General features: G+C 42.6%; 1 protein-coding gene across 1 annotated transcript; it reads right to left on the bottom strand.

Moving 5' to 3' along the window:
* Nucleotides 1–204: 204 nt before the first annotated feature.
* Nucleotides 205–18,442, bottom strand: klf13 (Kruppel like factor 13). The gene is made up of 2 exons (XM_026175894.2): nucleotides 17,965–18,442; nucleotides 205–6,714 (listed from the first exon to the last, which is right to left on the bottom strand). Exons 1-2 carry the CDS (start codon nucleotides 18,440–18,442, stop codon nucleotides 6,419–6,421), a joined length of 774 nt encoding a protein of 257 aa, XP_026031679.1. The 3' UTR covers nucleotides 205–6,418.
* Between the last annotated feature and the right edge of the window lie 198 nt (nucleotides 18,443–18,640).

Below are 18,640 nucleotides of genomic sequence, written 5' to 3'. Positions count from 1 at the left end.
GTTAACAACACAAAAGACATATTAAACGCAGACTACTTTAGGCCCGGAAGTAGGATTCGTCGTGTCATCACTGAACAACCGGATTCCTTTAATTAATATCTCTACTAGTAAAAATGTTACACAATCGCTTGTTTTAATATCCTACTATTATGGTCACCATGCAGTTCAATAAAAAGTCACACAGTGAAAGTATGCCGAAACAAATTATGGCTGCTTATTTTATGAATTTATTTCCAAATGTAAACTTCACTATTTCATGCATACAAGTTATGACAACATACATTATTCAACAATCTGTTAATTTTCATATTTGCATAGGACATGGTCACAATATATTGTCTAACATGTAAAAAATAATGCCATAAAAAGGTACAGCAGAGCAGCTAAGACCAGCACATTAGATGTGTGTAGAATCCCAGTAAATGTACAACTGTAATACTCGAATGTAGTGATTTTGGTTTGCTGTGAGAGAAAAAACAAGTGACACCTGAAGGTTAGAATGAGGTCATTGAAGAATGTACTGGCCATAGCTGAGTCGAGAGTTATTTACAGTATAGATTATACTGGTGCTTAGAGGGGAAGCAGCACCATGGAGTCACTACAACAGGCAACTGATGGTGAGGGGCAGAGAGGGACACACAGAGGTATCAAGAGAGCAATGTTACACTGAGGAGGTACACTGAGGACAAACAGGTACAGGAAACAGAACCAAAAGGCTGGTGAGAGGCTCCCTCTTTGTATTCAAGGTGAGGTCACTGACAGCACTGTGAGCTGTATAACCTAGAACAGATTAATCTTTTAAGGGCAGAAATATCAGCTTAGCTTAGACCACCAACAAATATGGCCTGCAATTTTTCATAACATACCACTCTTTTTTTGTCACTCACAAATTCTGAATTATCTTTTACTTTTATGAATAAATTGGATTTGATTCATCAAGTTATTTTTACGCTGTAAAAAAAACACAAAAACAAAATAAAGTCGCTTACTTGAGCGAAAGGAGGTCCATATCGAGCACAACATCCACTGATCGACAATTACAGCACGTAAAACTGAACCCAGAAGTACAAATGGTGTTGGATTCACAATTACTGCAACATTCATCTTTTCCTTCAAAGCCTTTGGTAACAACAATCAAGAACCACTTTATACTTTTATGGCTGCTTCTTGAAAAGAAAAGAAAAAAAAGCCTAAGACAGACTTTATTCATCCTTAACTTTTAAACATTTCCGAGCACAAAGAGCCCAAAAAGAAGAAAGAAGGGGTTAGATTTGGGACAACAGGAAACGTACCTTGTGCACAACTCACAATGTGTAAAACCTCACAGTCGAGACAGACTTCTAGTCATAACCGAAGAAAAAAAATGCATTGGGTTGATGCAAGCAGCGCATTTATAGTAAATGCAATGCGTCAATCCTTTGGAATGGTTGGGTGTCTGTCTTCATTAAGACTGATTTTGTCAAAGAAAATACCTGCATTAAGCCATTATACACTGCTTGAGTACTGAACAGCAAGAAAAGGGGAAAAAAATGTAAATAAGAACCAAACAAAAACAAAGCTAAACACTCAAAATGTTTACATAAAGCGGAAAAGAAATATTTAACTTAGAACACCTACATATCAAATACGCAGCGTTGCTTTATTAAATCCTGTACATTACATAACGACGTGTCACACTTTATAAAACTGTACATGTTTGTTTAATGTCTGATAGTAGCTATTTTATTTTTTTTGTTTGTTTTTCTTTTTTACCCTTAACATTTGTATCCTCTTTATGAAGTTATCGTTATAGTTTTGGCACACAATTGCATCGCGTCATGCTCGAGATCAGTGACGAAGAGTTCTGTGAGATATACTGATGTCTTTAACATGAACTCCTTAAATAAAATTGTTAGTTGTTCACACACTAGGCAACACTTAATTAACTTTTTTTATATATGTTACAATCAAGAGGAAAATGTTAACTGGTAAACAGTTAGTATCTTGTTGCGGCTGCAAGTCCTTCTGCTCTCACGGGTGTTGAAGTCTCCATTCTTACTGGGATAACAATCATAAAGTTGGATTAAGAAATGCTGAAATAAGGTTTCCTAGTAATTTACAGATGACATCACCCCCATTACATGAGCAAAAGCTGAAAATGAGATTGAGAAGGGATGTTTTAAGATTTTTGTAACAGAAAAATCAGCTTTTAAATTCCTTGAAATATTACCTTTTTTTGCATCCACAAGGATGTATGTGCAGGACTTGGCATTATCGAAGGATTATATAAAATGTAGCCCAGTGTTTTGGTTATTTATTTTTTTGTTTCTTTCTTTCTTTCTTTTTTTTTTTTTTTACAAAAAAAGTCTCTCCGTCTTTACTTTTTCATTCAAGTAGGAACAAATGAAACCAACAAATATTTGTGCTACTCGTCAAGAAAATGCAAGCTACATGATGGATGTTTTGAAAAGATATTAAAGTACAACAAAAGTATTTCAAGAGGTATGAGTTTTGATAAATATACAGCCTTAAATATTTCATGAGACAAAAAAAAAAGCAAAACAAAAGTAAGACTACATTGCTAACTCACAATGCGGTGGTCTCTATTCTTATGGAAAGCTCTGAAAATAATAAAGAAAAATAGCCACTCGAAATCTGAAACCAACTTACACAGAGGTCACTAAGTTTCTTTACTTATAATCACCCCAAACAAACCTAAAACTTTCATTTTCTTTCTTTCTTCCTTCTTCTTTTTTTTTGGACGACAGGCTAACTGCAATAACCTGCATCCTGACATCAACAAAGTATTAGTTGTTCCTGATTAAAGGGATGAACCCCATGAATGGAGCTAAAATTGAGATTTCCGCATCAACGGTGCTTTGAACTGCTCTGCGAAAACCGCCAAATTCAAAAGCTGAAATGACCTGAAGACGATGCAAAATCTCGGAAAACGAAAAGGAAAAAAACGAAAAGCACGGACTATACATCTTTCTACAGAGAGGTTAATAATTATTTGACAACAAACACAAGTACAGTAAAAAATGGACATGTACAAAACTGTGTTCAATGGCCTTTTCTTTTGAATTATTCAAGTACATTTGGTACAGTGAGGAGAAAAAGTTTTGAGAAACTGCCTGTGGACGCCTTTATGTCACCGGTGCTGTCTGGATGGATTGATATACTGGGATGATTAGACTGTCACAGTCGCTTTAATTCAGATGGTAGGAGCTCTGTTTGCCTTACACAGTCCACTGACACTAAGGGGTCAAAGGTGTTTAAAGGGACATTTCACTCCAGAGTGCTCGATAGCGGGACTGTAGGTTTATGACGACATAATAGGCAGGAGCCGAGCCTGTGCCGAGGCATTCCTGTGTTTCCAGTGTGGTCGGACACTGACCAGCAGTGAACACTAAGCACCCAGGACCACCAGAGGAGGCTGGCAGACTTTATCTGTGCAGTAACTGATTTAACAACAAAATCCACAAACTGTGTCATATCTGCTTGGCAGATGTCAACCCTGAGGAAAATGTGCAGATTATGGATTAAGAGCTGATTACTGAAACCTACTTGAGGGTGAGCAACTGAGAAAATATTTGCTTTTTGCAAGAGAAATTTACTCTGCAAACCAGGTCAAACCTAAAACTTAAAAGAAAATGGACACAAAAAAGCCGTTCAACAGCAATTTCGAGAATTAGTTTGTGAAAATCAGCATTTTTTTTTTCTTCTTTTCTGTGTGAAATCCTCTCGCTTCTTCTGTCACTCAGAGCTGCTGATCAGTGGCATTCAAAGTGTCATCTTGCAGTCTGGAAACCCATTGAAACATCTGGCAGAGAAATTATGCTGCACGTGGCGTCGCGAGAGAAAACTACTGCATTCGATCGAAATAATGGCTGTTTTCTTTCTCGAGAATGTGACAGAGCTGATTCATCACAACTTTAAAGAGCGATGGCTGCTGTGAGGAACGAGGGGGACAAGGTCTGCCATTCATGGACTTCCACCTGCCAGACTGCCTCAAAGGAAAAAAAAAAAGAAAGAAAGATCCACGCTTTCAAGGCAAAGTTAACATGCATATAGTGTCAAGCACGAGACTGCGGGGCAAGACGATGAAGCTAGCGCATGCGATTCGTGATGACAGCGGCCTGGAAGGGTCTGACGGGACAGAGCTAAAAGGCTGACCATATTTCCAACTGTAGTGCTGAAGCATTAAAGGAAAATGTAGGCATAACACAGACTGGCGGCGCAGCAGCAGCAGTTTTGATAGCCGTGCCTGTTTCCGTGGAAGGTTTACTGTGCCTTTCGCCTGACCTATTGAGGCATGTCTGTCTAGAAACACAAGTCAGCTTTCTCACGGGACATCTGAGCTTCACAGGCAGGACGACGTGAGGCTGGTGAGCACTGGACTTTTGCTGATATGTTCGTTTTGGTTCAGATGTTTTGACAACAAGTTTTTAAAAAGCCCCCCTCGTTGTGAGAAAGAAGTTTGAAAGCAGCTGTTTGAGACCTCCGATTTATGAATTTTGGAGCTGTTACGTCCTCCTTGGAATTGTGAAATCTGACTCCTCAGCAGCAGGGGTTTCTGTCTGTGCTCGGGATGGAGCTGGATACATCCCACCCACACTGCTTGAACTGTTGTTCATAGACTTTTTAGTCTTATCCTATAGTTTGGATCAGCCCACTAATTACAGCCATTTTTCTGCTGGCTGTTTCTACAGTTGGTGGGAGGAGGGGAGTTGGGGAAGGAGAAGGAAATGGGGGTTGTCTGCGACTGGGTGTCTCCTCTTTTGTGCTGTTCAGCTCATGATAAACCTCTCCTCTTTTTTTTATTTTATTTTATCAGGGCCTGCCCTCTCTTGCCTGTTTACAGCAGATAGCTGCTTTCTTCCTTCTGTACTCAATGTTGCAGTGTCACAGCAGAGCCCAGCTCAGGCCTGCCTAACACGGTGGCCTACATTTGACCCACAAGTCGGGCAACCTTACGCAATTTAGCAGGCTCGGAGCTTTACCGGTTTTTGACAGGACAGGTAGAGCCAGATGAGTAAGGATTCCCTGGGGAATGGCATGCGAGCACCCCTCCTGCAGGCTGTGAATTGCTTCTTTTGGGTGCAGCTGTTTCCTCCAGGGAAGCCACAAAAGGCAGAGCCAGGAGGAGGGAAGTGAGCCGGCATCTGGCTCTACCTGCAATACTGCCAACCAGCAGCTCGAGGCCTCAGTGAAAGGTGGCTTACAGGACTGAATAAAAAGCTTTCATTCATTCTTGTCTTTGGTACTTTTTCCGATGTGCTTGAGAGATGGCTAAACCTTGTTTCAACTTAAGTCCCTTTGTGTCCGTTTTGAGTGAAATGTAGGCTGATGAGGCGGCTTTTTCTTTTTTCTTTCTCTCTCTCTTCCTTTTCAAGCATGAACAGCTGCTTTGAAACTTGACTGTCTCTGTGGTTGGAACGTTTCTCTAACTTCATAAATACAAAGAAAACTCTTAACCCAATCCTTCTACAGTGCAGATTCACACAGTTTACACTGCACACAACCATTTCATGCAGTACACATTTAACCCAGTGTAATGTCAATAGATATTAACATTGCAAAAAAGAAACAGATTTGGGTTTTGTTTTCTGTGGCGGGGCCTTTCTGATTGTTCCATTATTACACAGCAATCACATTAAATATGAAACCCCTCCCCAAACACGAGGGAGAAAACAAATGTTTGTGTATGCGTTACACATGACAGCGGGGCTAGTTTTTTCAAATATGAGAGCCGAAAAAAGAAGAAAAAAAGAAAACAAAGAGTGCAAATTGTGTTGAGTGTAAGGCTGCTATATATGAACTGTATGTTTCTCTTCACCGTGTTCATTCTTTCAAGCTAACAAGGCCATCCCTGAGCAGGGCGTAAAATTCAACCCCTGTTGAATTTCAGAATAAAGTGATGAATATATTGTGCAGTCAATGTGAGTACTGTTAAGTACTGTGGTCTTACAGAAATCACAACTGTCTTCAATCCTGAGGTGTGTGTGTGTGTGTGTACCCCTTCTCCTAACCCTTTCAAAAAATCAAAAATAAATTGAATAAAATCAAAGCAAAAATAAACAAACAAACAAAAATGTTTCGAAGATCTGTCAGGGTGTCTGTTTTTTTTTCTTCGTCTAGACCTTGTTTAGCTGACTGCGACCGTACATTTAACAAGTAGCCGTGATCAGAAGCCAAAAAAACACACAGACTGAATGCAGATATTGCCATCTGGGAAAGGCATTATCTTCTTTTAGGATCACGCAACTAATTGCACTACAATAAGCAGTTATGTACATTATGGTACACCACAGCAAGCGCAGAAATAGCAAAGGGGAGGGTGGGGAAGGGGGGTAGCTGACAACTGTGCAACAAAAGTGTTATGATGAAAACACGGGCCTCACAGTCTCGAGGCAGAAAAGTGCGACCGGGTTTCAGTTTAAGGCGAGTTGGCTGGGCTGAGGGTGGGGCTGGAGGCATCTGAGCGGCTGTAGTCGCTGAGGGAGCTGGGACGTGTGGCGCTGCCGCCGTGGGGTCTTTTCAGCATTCCTGGCTGGAAATCTGAGTGTCGCCGGGCGTGCTTCATCAGGTGGTCGCTGCGCATGAAGCGCTTTTCGCAAAGGGGGCAACCGAACTTCTTCTCCCCCGTGTGGGTGCGGTAGTGGCGGGCCAGCTCATCAGAGCGGGCGAACTTCTTAATGCAGTCGGGCCAGGTGCATGGGAAAGGCCGTTCTCCTGCAAAAACAGAGGCAGAGCGTCAGACGAACCATATCCACATTCGTGCTTTTTTTAAAGACAATTTCAGTTGATCATTTCCCCAGTTTTCATGCAAGCACCAGCACTAGGGCTTAGAAAATGAAACCAATGACACTTTTAAAAACCACCAAATAATCACAAGATGCTCATAGACTTTCATGGCAAAAATACCCAACCTCAGAGATGAAATGATCATTTTTAATGCACCTTTTTGGATTTTATTAAGGCTTAAAGCTAGATCTGTAGCTGCTTTGACAGTAGTGTTGATACCGGCAGGAGTAGCACACAGCAGCCTGCTAGGTCTCATCTATGCTAATTTCAGACATGAACTGGACCGGTGTTCTGACAAACCATCCTACTTTGGCAAAACGTCCTACCGTAAGTAGTTTATGCACATTTCTGCTGTCACATAGTAATTCCAGCACAAAGTTAAGTAGGTATGACGGTTTGCCACTTAACTTTGCCCATCAGAGTATGCTTGTAGCTCATATTCATAAAGCCAGGACGGTTTGCCACTTCATTTTACCTGTTAAAGTATGCTTGTAGGTAACATTCACAAAGGTAGCATGGTTTGGCAGGTAGGATGGATTCCCAGAACACCGGCTGACCTTGATTGCAGTTTTGGTGCCTTTTGCAGGAATAAGCTGACATATAATATGGCTTGCTTTTCTAAGAATTTTAGGTGAGTGAAATGACAGGATTTTTTTACGTGCTGCATTTATATAGTCTATATATGCAGTATGCTGATCAAGCTTGCTAAGAAATTATGGCTCCAGGAAAATCAAGATGGCGATGGTCATAAACCTAGTGTTTTGGCCATAAATCAAGAAACCAGAAACCAGTGAGTGACTTCAAGGTGGTTGTATTCATCCTTTAGAACGAGTCCATGGTTTTATGCCCATACACGTCACCCTGCCAGCAGCCTAGTTGCTGTTTTACATGATTGCATGTTTTCAAACCCATTTGTGGTTTCCAGCGTCTTTAAAATTCAACACAAACTTTGTAACTCGGGCCAAAGCATAACTTGATGGGATCACTGCGTTATGATGGAGTTGCTATTTCGAGCACATTTCAAGTCTCCGCATTCTGATTTTACCACTGTAGTGAAATAAACGGGAGCCAGCGGTCGCTGTAAAGGTCGACACAAAAGAATTGAAATGAAAATACTTTTAAAAACTAATGGGCGAACAGTGGGTCGGGATTTTACAGGATATGTGATTTGTGGTAATTGAGCCGAAACATGCCAAAGCTGCTCCAGTGCTTACGTTGTTAGCCTTTTAAATACAGTTTAATGTTAATGCATCGGGGCTTTTCACATGTATCAGAGGCTTTGGTGAGTCTCACTCAAATCAAATGAAACTAACTGATGATGAAGTGTGCATATTTCGGCACTCTGGTAACACAAATGGTGCTCGCCACATAATAAACAGCTCACCACAGTGCTAGTACTGACTCATCCTGGAACAACAGTCACAAGGTTATTCCATAATATATTAAAAGCCACAGAGATAACTTCAAACTGTTAAGAAACATGCAACAAACAAAAAAAAGAGGTTTGAGCGATAAGACCTGGATGTAAATCACCTACAAATTGGCAGAGTACTGGAGGAGCAGCCACAGTTTAATTATCTAAGCTCCAGATGCTAATCACGCTCACAATGGTTACCCAGCCCATTTTCTAGCATGCAACTATCTGTGACTCGGCACATGGGAAATTACAACCTTCCCCCTCCTCCAACAGCCAATAAAAGTGGGCTCTGACAGAAATATACTCAAGGCCATATGGTACAGTATACTGCAATATATCCTGCATTTTCCTACCATACTAATATGGAAACAGTATGCAGTGAACCTAAATGCAGCATCCTGCATCTACTGGTCAATACTATATTCCATTTAGCCCCATTTTACTGAGCTCCTGCCCAACAATAGTGAAATCCAGCAGTCTAATTTTACCAGCTTGGCTTCACAGAGCGAAAGGAAACCGCAGGATGTGTTCTTCTAATGGTTAGGCTCTTTCTAGTGAATAAGAATAATCAATCATAATGTGCACGCCCATGGCAGGGATTTGAAGTATGAAAGGGAAAAGATGGAAGGAGATGCGTGGATGTTTATAGGTGGCACATCAGAACACGGCTGCCAAATGATTTCTTTGTTCTGTGGTTTCCCTCTGGGCCACAATGGAAAGAGTGCTGTTAAGCATCAAACACTCAAATGCTACCTGATGCCAGAGAGTCTCAACAACAAGAACTCGGTGCACAAGTCTCAGTCCCTTCCCCCCACCTCCCCACCTCCCCATACACTGCATGGTTACAAAACACGCCAACAGACAGTGCAAGTCTAGACAGTCCGGTCTGTGTTCCTGCCTCTGACGCCTCACCTCAGCTCCAGACAAACTCAGTCAGCCCTGCCCACTATAGTTCCTGCAGGCTCACACAAGGCTCAGTATATTTAAACACTGTAACTGACATGCATACATTTGCATACGCACACCAAAACACAGCCCTGTCCCCTTTTCATAGCAACTATTTATAGTTTTTAGCAAAGCTAACAAGGACACACATCCTTTCATGCGTGATGCAGCGTTACAATGTATAAAGAACGACGTGACTGTGTTTGTTTGAGCTCCTGGAGAAAAAGTAAGCAGTGAGGCGCTCATCTGGCTGACATGGCTCATAATGGAGTGATTTCATTCACTGCTTTATTACTAAAAGAAGAGACCAGTGCTGCCACCTGGCACTGCAAAAATTTGTTATTGGCCTAAAAGCACAGCTAAGTTTTGCAGGCTGCTTAAGGCTAAATAAGCAGTGTAACGGATCTGGCAACATTAATATTTAACCAGACACAAGAGAGCCAGACTGAGATATCCAGTCTATCTGCCCTGATACAGTAATGCGTAGTGGAAGCATCAGGTATCCAGCAGCAACTCTCTGAGATGGGTCAAATTATTTGCAGCTCCGTCACTTCTTGGAAAGGGCAGAAAGAAAGACGTGGTGCCCATTTTCACCTCTCGCTGAGCAGCTTTGAGTTTTAAAGCCAACAATATGAATATTAATATAAAAGAAAAAACCTGCCAGCCTTGAAATATCAACTCCCATAAAGGAAAAGCATGCAACTTCCCAATCAAGTGTCGTTTCGTAACACCGGGATTGGGATTTCCATGAAGCTGGTAAACATATTCTGCTAACATTGAGATGGTTTAGGGAACAAAACGCTTTCATAATGAGTGGAAATAATGATAGAGCCTATCAGCCTGTGTGGTATGAGGGTGTCACTTTTCAGAATTTTTCAATAGACTGCAGCTATTACTCAGCATTTCTGTAGAAAGGAGAATGCGGTAAGCTACTCCGCTTACCCAGCTTTTCTTCCTATCTACTTCTAGTGTTGTCACAGCACAGCACCATAGTGACTGTGACGCCAGGACCCACCCATTGGTTATCCCATCTCTGGCATCATGCCATGCCAAGGGTGTGGTTTGTCTTTCTCCGAATGTGTAGAGGGCGAGCAGAGCGGGGGGTGGGTGGGTAATGAGGGAAGCTTTTCCCTAACGAACACAGTGACCCAGTTACCCATAAAATGAGTTACATCATACATCATGCACGCACAACTGTACCTCTACTAAGCACAAGTGTCCCCCCTCCAAGCCAATGAGATTACGTCACAGGTACTCTTGTTGTATAACTGTTCTCTGCGAGTCCACTGGGTCAGTGAATAAACAGCTCATCTCTGCTCCTCTCCCTCCATCTTCCTCTCATTCATATCTGAGTTGGGCTCCTTGGTTTCAAGAGAAATCTTTAAGAGAAATGGAATCTGACTTCCAGGGATGCTGCCTGCAAAAGAAAAGATCAAATCTCTTCTTGACGCGCACTGCAGTGGAGAAACTGAGCTCAGTCGCCGACCGAGAGCAGATAACATTCCTGGTGTGTCCTCAGGCATGGTCCAAACTCACACGGCATTCATGTGCAAACTTCATTTGAACTTGCTATAAGAGAACTAGATTAAATACCTGTGCAGAATGAGAGGAGGGGGGCAAATACATCAGAGATCACCTTGAAGTTAACTGTGCCTGCACAGCGAGAACCAGAGCAGGAAATATCTTTCTCAGGGAGCTTACAAGAAAAACAAGGTGCACCTTACACCTACACAGAGGCAAACAATTCACAAAGAGAAAGTATGGAGCCTTGCTGTAGATCACAGCTCATTACATTTGGAGCCACCTCACTTCAAGGCTGGTTTTGGTGGCACAGCCAGCTTGGCAACATGAAATGGGACACCACTAACTCCAATGGTAGGGCTCAGCACAATCCTATAATTTGGATCCATGTTTACAACAGACTATGACCTGAAAACAACCAGAAGCCATCTTTGCTGCCAGCAGACAGCCATTGATGGGGATTCTGGGTAGTACTAAAATGACTGCTGGGGCCCTCATCAACATAAACCACTGGAGCAGACAGGGTTAACCCAAGTGTGCCCAGCCTCTCCCTCCACACACCATCATGTGCCAAGGTGATATAAACACTAACATGTGTGCACAGAACAATAAATATACATTAAGGCTTCTGCAGCTCCTCCTTTCTTTTGTTCGCGAAGCGGTATATGCAGGCAACGCTTTAGCAAAAATAACAACAAAGGCTTACAATTTTCTGTGGTCTGCACACTTGAGATCAAACCAACTGTTTCTGTGAATGTTAGTCTATGAAAAATTACAGCCGTACCCGAGTGAGAGAACAGACAAATTACCAGAAAATCAAAACATGTTTTCTCAGACGACTCCATTCAGAGTTTGCAGCAGACGAGAATAAGTCACCAGGAGCAACAAAGGACCTCTGGGTGTGTCAGGTGCTTGTGACGAGAATCAGCTTAAGCTTTTCAGGAGAAGCTCAAAAACAAGAGTATTTAACGTATTATCATCTTTTGTCGTCATTGAGAGGAACCTTGCTCGCGGTTGAATAGCGTGCCTATCCTTGTGGGGCCTATAGCTGTCAGGCTGTGAACAATAGCAGCAGACTCTCTTCCAGCAGGAGAAGCACTCCTGTAATGCATTTCAATCAGACAGGCTGCAAGTACTAACCGTAACTCACTCCACTCGGTCCACACCGCGCCGGGCTACCGACGTTCACACGGAGACATGTAGCAGGGGTCGAGTGCAAGCATCTGATTCCTGCACACACTTTGCTATACATTACTTCATCCTCTTAACTGTTTAAGAGAAAAGCAGGGAGGGGTTGCCTGCATTCAGCAGCTCAACAGATTTGCCTCAATTAGCTGGAATGGGCACTCTCTTTCAGCCTTGAGTGCATGCTAAAACAACCTGTCGCCTTGATATGTTGCAGGCAACCTACTTATCTTTAAAGAAAGAAAAAAACAACAACAACGGTTAAACTGACGACATGCAAACAGCTGCTGCCATTAAAGGGTGTTTATAGTTGGTCCACAGAAGCAGGTGGGAGCATAGACGCGGTACAGTGCCAGCTTATTCTGCTGATAGAGTCTCACACTATAGCTCATTTGAGACAGACATCCTTAACCACCATCAAACAAAGGGCTACAACCCTGCTAGATCCTGAGAGGCCCCACCACACTGAAATAAGAGGACAGACAGATAATACCAACTGTCCCAGTATAATGCCTGATGCTCTTATGGTGAGCGGGACAGAAATATTTTCATGTCTTACAGTGACTGATGAGGCCATCCTTCTCAAAAGACTCCATGAAATACTCCTCATTTTGCACCCAGGGACCACACCCCATGATGATATGGTCTGCCACAAGTCTGATTTATCATGCAGAGAAAGGGGACACACCTTATGTACTGTAGCGAGAAGCACAGCCAGAAACAAAACACTTGCTCTGACATTAGCTCACAGCCATTCCTCTCTTATTCAAGCTGCGATTAATATAACGCAGCAGACGCAGTCAGAGTCTAACTCTCATACAGAACACTGCAAGTGCCAGGCTGACAGGAGCAGGTTCTGCCGCTGAGGTCGCAGCCCTTCAGACGTTAATCAGATTAGATGCAGATGCAGCTGAATAAATGACCTACATCAATGGAGGGCATTGACAGTGAATATCCTGGTAACTGACCCCACCCCCACCACGCCGCACTGTATATTCTGTCTTTGCACTACAGATCCCTCCCTCACGTGCGAGATGCGGTGGAGGTGGGAAAAAAATGAAGAATGCACAGTGTTCCACAGGTCTGTATCCCTCTCTTCCTGCCGCTGGTAATCAACACCACACCACAAAACGTGGCTGGGCTCGGCCTCGCAACACAGCAGGCTTCAGCACCTATTTTGCTTTTCAGGCTGGAAAAGGGCGGGAGGGGCTGCTGGGGGAAACAGACAGAGCAGCTTTTATAGAGCTACTCCAGAGCTAACTAAAGAATACACAAGCCCTGTGGGCCACTGAAAGCAGCACAGCTCAGGGTACTGCCTGACAGCGACCTTTCAGTATTATGATTGTCCTCTATGCATGCCTGGGTGCTTAATCACAGTGAAATCAGGTTTATATGTCAACACCAAGGAAATATCCTACTATCAGCTTTACATGTGCATATACAGGATAGCATATGGACAGCACGTGCACCAGCGCATGCCTTGGAAATGTCTTCCATGGAGCAGAAACACTGCACCAGCAGAATAACAGAGAAAATGGTGGCTCCACTTTGGTTTTATTTACACCCTAGTAGAAAGGATTCCTTATTTCTACTCGACACATACCGTCCTACATGTGACCTTTATAAGGCAACAACATGTTGCGCAGGAGAGATGCCATTCTGAACTCTTACGACAGAAAAAACAAACACTTGAATGTTTGCATCTGTAAATTCCTGTCAAATTGACATTGCTAACATGCTAATCACTAGAGAACAAGGTGTACACTATTACAGCAGTACTATATTGTCATGGTTTCGAATATTGGCATTGAACATTTGCTACTTACTATGAAAAATAAAGCAGTAAAGCTGACCAAAGGCTGGAGAAACAATACTTTCAACAGGTTTATGGTGCTAAATGAAAAGAGGACCCTTGAAACAAAGAGTAGCTAACATGTACAAATCTCCCAAATCGAATCTAATAGCAAACAGTTAAGTTGCGACAGTAAATTCAAAAACAAAGATTTAAACCTGCTGCTAACACAACAGGAAAAGCCACAGGTTTTTTAGGTTTTACCATGAGGGAATCATAACATCAAGGCAATCCATCCCATAGCTTCAATTTGAACCTGAAGTAGCTTGTTACACCACATCCCTCATACAACATTTGGATGGAGACAAATGGAAACTTGTCTCAAGACTGAAGCACGAGCTTCTTATTACATGTCAGAATTAGAGCTCAAATGGGAGCAATGGTGGAAATCCTGCCGTGTGGCAGGTAGACAGACAGACCTGCCCCAGTAGAGCTTTTACCGATTTCTGTGCCAAGGTTAAGGCCCAAGCAAGAGCAGGAAAACCCCATCTCCACCCTGCTACCTCATCAATGCCACCAGCCACACAGGAACATTGTGCACTCTGTGCAAAAGTGCAGCCAAATATAAAACCACTGGCAGTGAAGTTGTATATATAATCAGAGAGTCCTGTTGCTTTTTCCATGCGGAACTTGGGATAATTTTACATTTAAAAAGCGTAATTAACCACAGTTATTTGACTGGAAATAGACAGCATGCATGAATAACTGGGTCTACCAGGTGCTCCCACTAATTTTTAGGGCACGCTTTGCAGCTATCTCGCAGTATTAGAGATACTCCAGCAGAACACAAAAGAGGTTCAGACAAAACATTAACCCAAGTGTAAAATATGGCATTAGACTCTTTGTCTTTGAGGAATATTGACGCTGTTCCTCCCTGTGATTCCAGTAGATTCTGAATAGGTCTTCTACACTGACAAGATGGCCTTTTGTACGACCCAGCTGTGGAGGACACAGAAAGTCTGAGCTGTTATTGCCGAAGAATAGTCAAGGCCCATCTCTCCTTTGATGGTAGTCTGGGTGAGATGACCACAACAGAGTAATGAGGCTTCAGAAAGAACATCATGTACTCTCTATGGAAGCAAGACACACTATTAGACACACTATTTAGAAAATGGAGCATCACTCTTAAAAAAGAGGTGAAAAAGGTGCTAAAAAGCCAGAAAGAACATGAAAATAAGAGGAAAAGGAACGCAAGAAATAATTTGAATGAATTCAAATGTTACACCGTAAATAGTTTATATGTACATCGGTGTTACATGACTTCATTTTCCATATTGCAGGGCTAATGCATGTTTCACAGAAAAGGCCCACCTCCTGCACCAGGAGATCAGATAAAAAGCTGTCTGGTCACCTTTGACCCTTAAACTGCTGCGCATTCCTCACCATACAACTCAATGCAGCATAATGAGCAATTTAAATTCAGTGTGTACCTCGATGTCTGCTGCATTAGACAGTGAGTCTCAAAAGAAACCTACAATGAACCCTTCATAATCTCCGTTGAGGGGATCAAGAACATCTTTGCTCTCCCTGAGTGGTAAATTTTTCTACTGCCAGCAGTAACCACATAATCTACTGACAAACAATTACACAAAGACAGTAAATGAAAGCCCAAACATCACACTGAGTGACACGGGCCTTGTTGTGGACAGTTTTCATTAATGAAACCAATCACAGTTATTTCAGGGATGCTCAGTACACTGTTTATGAGTGTAACTGGAGTGGCCGCAAAAGGCTGGTCTAAAGAGTCCTAAAAACTTACAGGTTGGAGGAAAAACAGGCTCCATAGCTAATGTAGCTTGTTTAAGACACAAAAACACATTACATTTACAGTACACTAAACTCTAATTAAATTTACTATAAACTGTATAAGTAAGCACATGTAAATGACATTCATAAAATAACACATAAAACATGTAAATATATGATAAAAAATGATGGTGACTCAAGGGGAAGATTTGTTTTGACCTATTTATGGAATTGTGCTGAAGACACTGCTTTACAAAAACAACCTACAGGTTTCATCTTCTCTTAAGATGCTAACGAATAAGACTCATAAGATATGCAAAAGCTGGGATGATGAGGCTTTGGGCGTTACAGGAGTCAAGTAAGGACGTCTTGTCCCCGGTTCTTTGTTTGGTGTCTATTACAGTGTTTTCCTCCACAATTAGATAGTGGTGTTTGGCAGGAACTGACTGGGCTGGGATCCATTCTCTCTTGACTCTGCTAGTAGGGGCTGAAGGGAAGCACGCTGCCAGATTTTGGCTCTATGAAAGCACTGCAAGATTGGCTGAGGCATCCCGGCTGAACTCAAATGACCCACATTCTGGGCCTATCCAATCAGACAGGCAGAAACAGTCATTATTTTCACAATTTATGGGACATAAACCAATCGTGAAGCCAGACGCCAAATTGTATCCAAACAGAAAGGCAGGCGAAAAAAGGAAATGCTTAATAGGCACAGAGACAAGGGCAGGGTTAATACGGAGCAATGAAACTGCACTAAGCTCACATGGTTTGGGCTCAGGAGAAGCACCGCTGAATGCTGAAGGCTGGCTCTTTGAGAGTCCTGCTGGAAGTTTGGCTGAGAAAAAAAGGCAGCTTAACTGAGATGACTCACGCTCTCTAACTATCCGGTAAAATAAGCAGAAACCAGCCCAATTATAAGAAATTATAGACTGCAAACCAATCACAAAGCCATAGAGGAGTGAATCCCAGAAGAAAGGAAATGGCTAATAGGCAAAAGGACAAGGACAGGGCTGAGTGACAGCAATAGAACTGCATCAGTAGAGAGACCTTTCATTTCCTTTAGGATGCAACTGAAGAAAAAGCTAGAGCCCTTTTTTATGCATATGCATGCACCAAATCTGTGTTTCACTCTCTTAACTTCCCTTGACAAACACTGATTGCATACTGCTACTACAACAGTTGCCACCACCTGCAGCTGATAAATAAAAACTATTACTTTCAATAACAATTTTAGAAAACTTGATTGCAACATGACAACAGCAAATGATTGTATAAATCTTCACAACCTGTGCCTAATTTTAGCCTGATTTTTAGATGGACAGTTCTTCCCACACCCTGTAAATCTAGTGATGGGGGGGAATCTATTCCACATAGTTTCAATTTTCTGGTTTAATTTCTTTCTCTATTCATAACAATTATTAAGATGAGTCAAGTTCACACAATAAATTTGTATGCGATTCCTGTGATAAAGGTTTTGTTTTGTTTCTGGTCCGTCAGCTCGATATGTGTGTAGAAGATGATGAACTGCAGTATACAGAGCAGGAGGGGAAAAGCAAAGGCTCCTCAGTCGAGGCTCAACTAGCTGAGTCTGTTGCTGGCCAGATCAGCTGGCAGTCTGTCTAGCGGGGGTGTGGCACATCACAACAAAGGGCTTTGGGCAGACAGGCTACTGCACAGCTCTTATCAACCCCCCAATTTGAGTCGATCTACATCCTTCACTATCTCAGTAGAATATTCTGCGGAATGCAAAGCGCAGATGTGGAGGTATCCTTTGGGAAGGTCACAGGTAGCAAACTGCCGATCCGGAGCGCATTTGCAAGGGTTTGTCTCAGCGGTGTGACGGCGCACTTGCTGGACTGCAAACTTTCAGCATGCCCACATTTATTTATTGCACACTTGGCTTATTCTCTAATGGGGACATTAGGCTGTATTTTGTAGGGTTTCGACTCTCGTGTTGCCGTGGTACAACCCAAAGTTTATTTTAATTAAAGCGAACAGAAGAACGCCCGAAATCTGATCTGTGTAATTTTGTTCTGCATTTGCGCTGCAGTTTGAACACAGTGTTCCATGCGGTGGGGTTTGTTTGTGAGTACGTGTGTGCGCACGCGCACGCGCGTGTGCGTGAGTAAGGTGGGGGGGGGGGGGGGGGGGTTAAAGGAAAGCCGTCACAAAGCTCTGAGACATGAGTGGGAGTGGCACTGTTTTCTAACCCCCGCAACCGAAATTAAAAGGACATTTCATAAAGTTCGCACAACTGCATTATGAAACTATAGAGGCCACTGCTAAAGTGATATGCTCATAGTATCCATTCAGGGTGGATCCGTGGGTGAATATTTATGAGTCACTGACTCGAAACACAGCAATCACCTCCTCTGTACACATAGCGCTATGAATGTACGAGAATCCACACTTTTGGTATCTCAGTGTTTTAAATCATCCCATCCGTTCTCAGATACATAAGGGAAACCCACATTCACAGCAACAAACATCCAATGCACCCAATGAAACTGACCTGTGTGTGTCCTTAGGTGGGCTTTGAGGTGGGATGATTTGCCATAAACTTTTTCACAACCTGAATAGTGGCATTTGTGCTTTTTCTGAGGCGGCTCTTGCTCAGTTCGTCCCCGCGGTTTTTTGCCTCTTTGTTTGAGCGAAGGATCGGAGATGGTGGAAGGTGTGGCAGATTTTCCATCATCTCTAAGGTTCGGCATGCTCTCATCTTTTATTTTTGCCTGCTCGGCAACACTGTTGGGAGTCTGCTGGTTAAAATCCGCCAGAATCCGCGCCACCACAAAAAGAGAGGAGTTATCCTTCACCAAAGGTTCCTTAATTTCCTCCCCGTTCTTGGAGGAGGATGGGATTTCTGGTTTAATCTCCCTATTCCCTTTAGGAGCATGAACAATTGCACGACTGGACATTGAAACAAGGCACTCTGCTGCAAAGTGATCCATTTTGTCTTTGAAAGAGCCCCCTCTGCTTCTTAATGACATTCACAAAAATCAAATAAAAATGATCCCGTGAGAGGGGAAGAAAAAGAACTTGTTCCGTGGTTCCCTTTGTGTAGTGGTGGTGGTGGTGGTGGTGGAGAGGAGGAGGTCGTTCTCATCAGAGAGAACTGACTTTATGATCTTACCCGGCTTTCCAATATCATCAACATCCTGTGCAAGAAACGCCTAGGACAGAAATGC

This window comes from Astatotilapia calliptera, chromosome 7 (genome assembly GCF_964374335.1).
Source record: "Astatotilapia calliptera chromosome 7, fAstCal68.1, whole genome shotgun sequence".
NCBI lineage: Eukaryota > Metazoa > Chordata > Actinopteri > Cichliformes > Cichlidae > Astatotilapia > Astatotilapia calliptera.
This window is presented reverse-complemented; position numbering and strand designations above follow the sequence as displayed.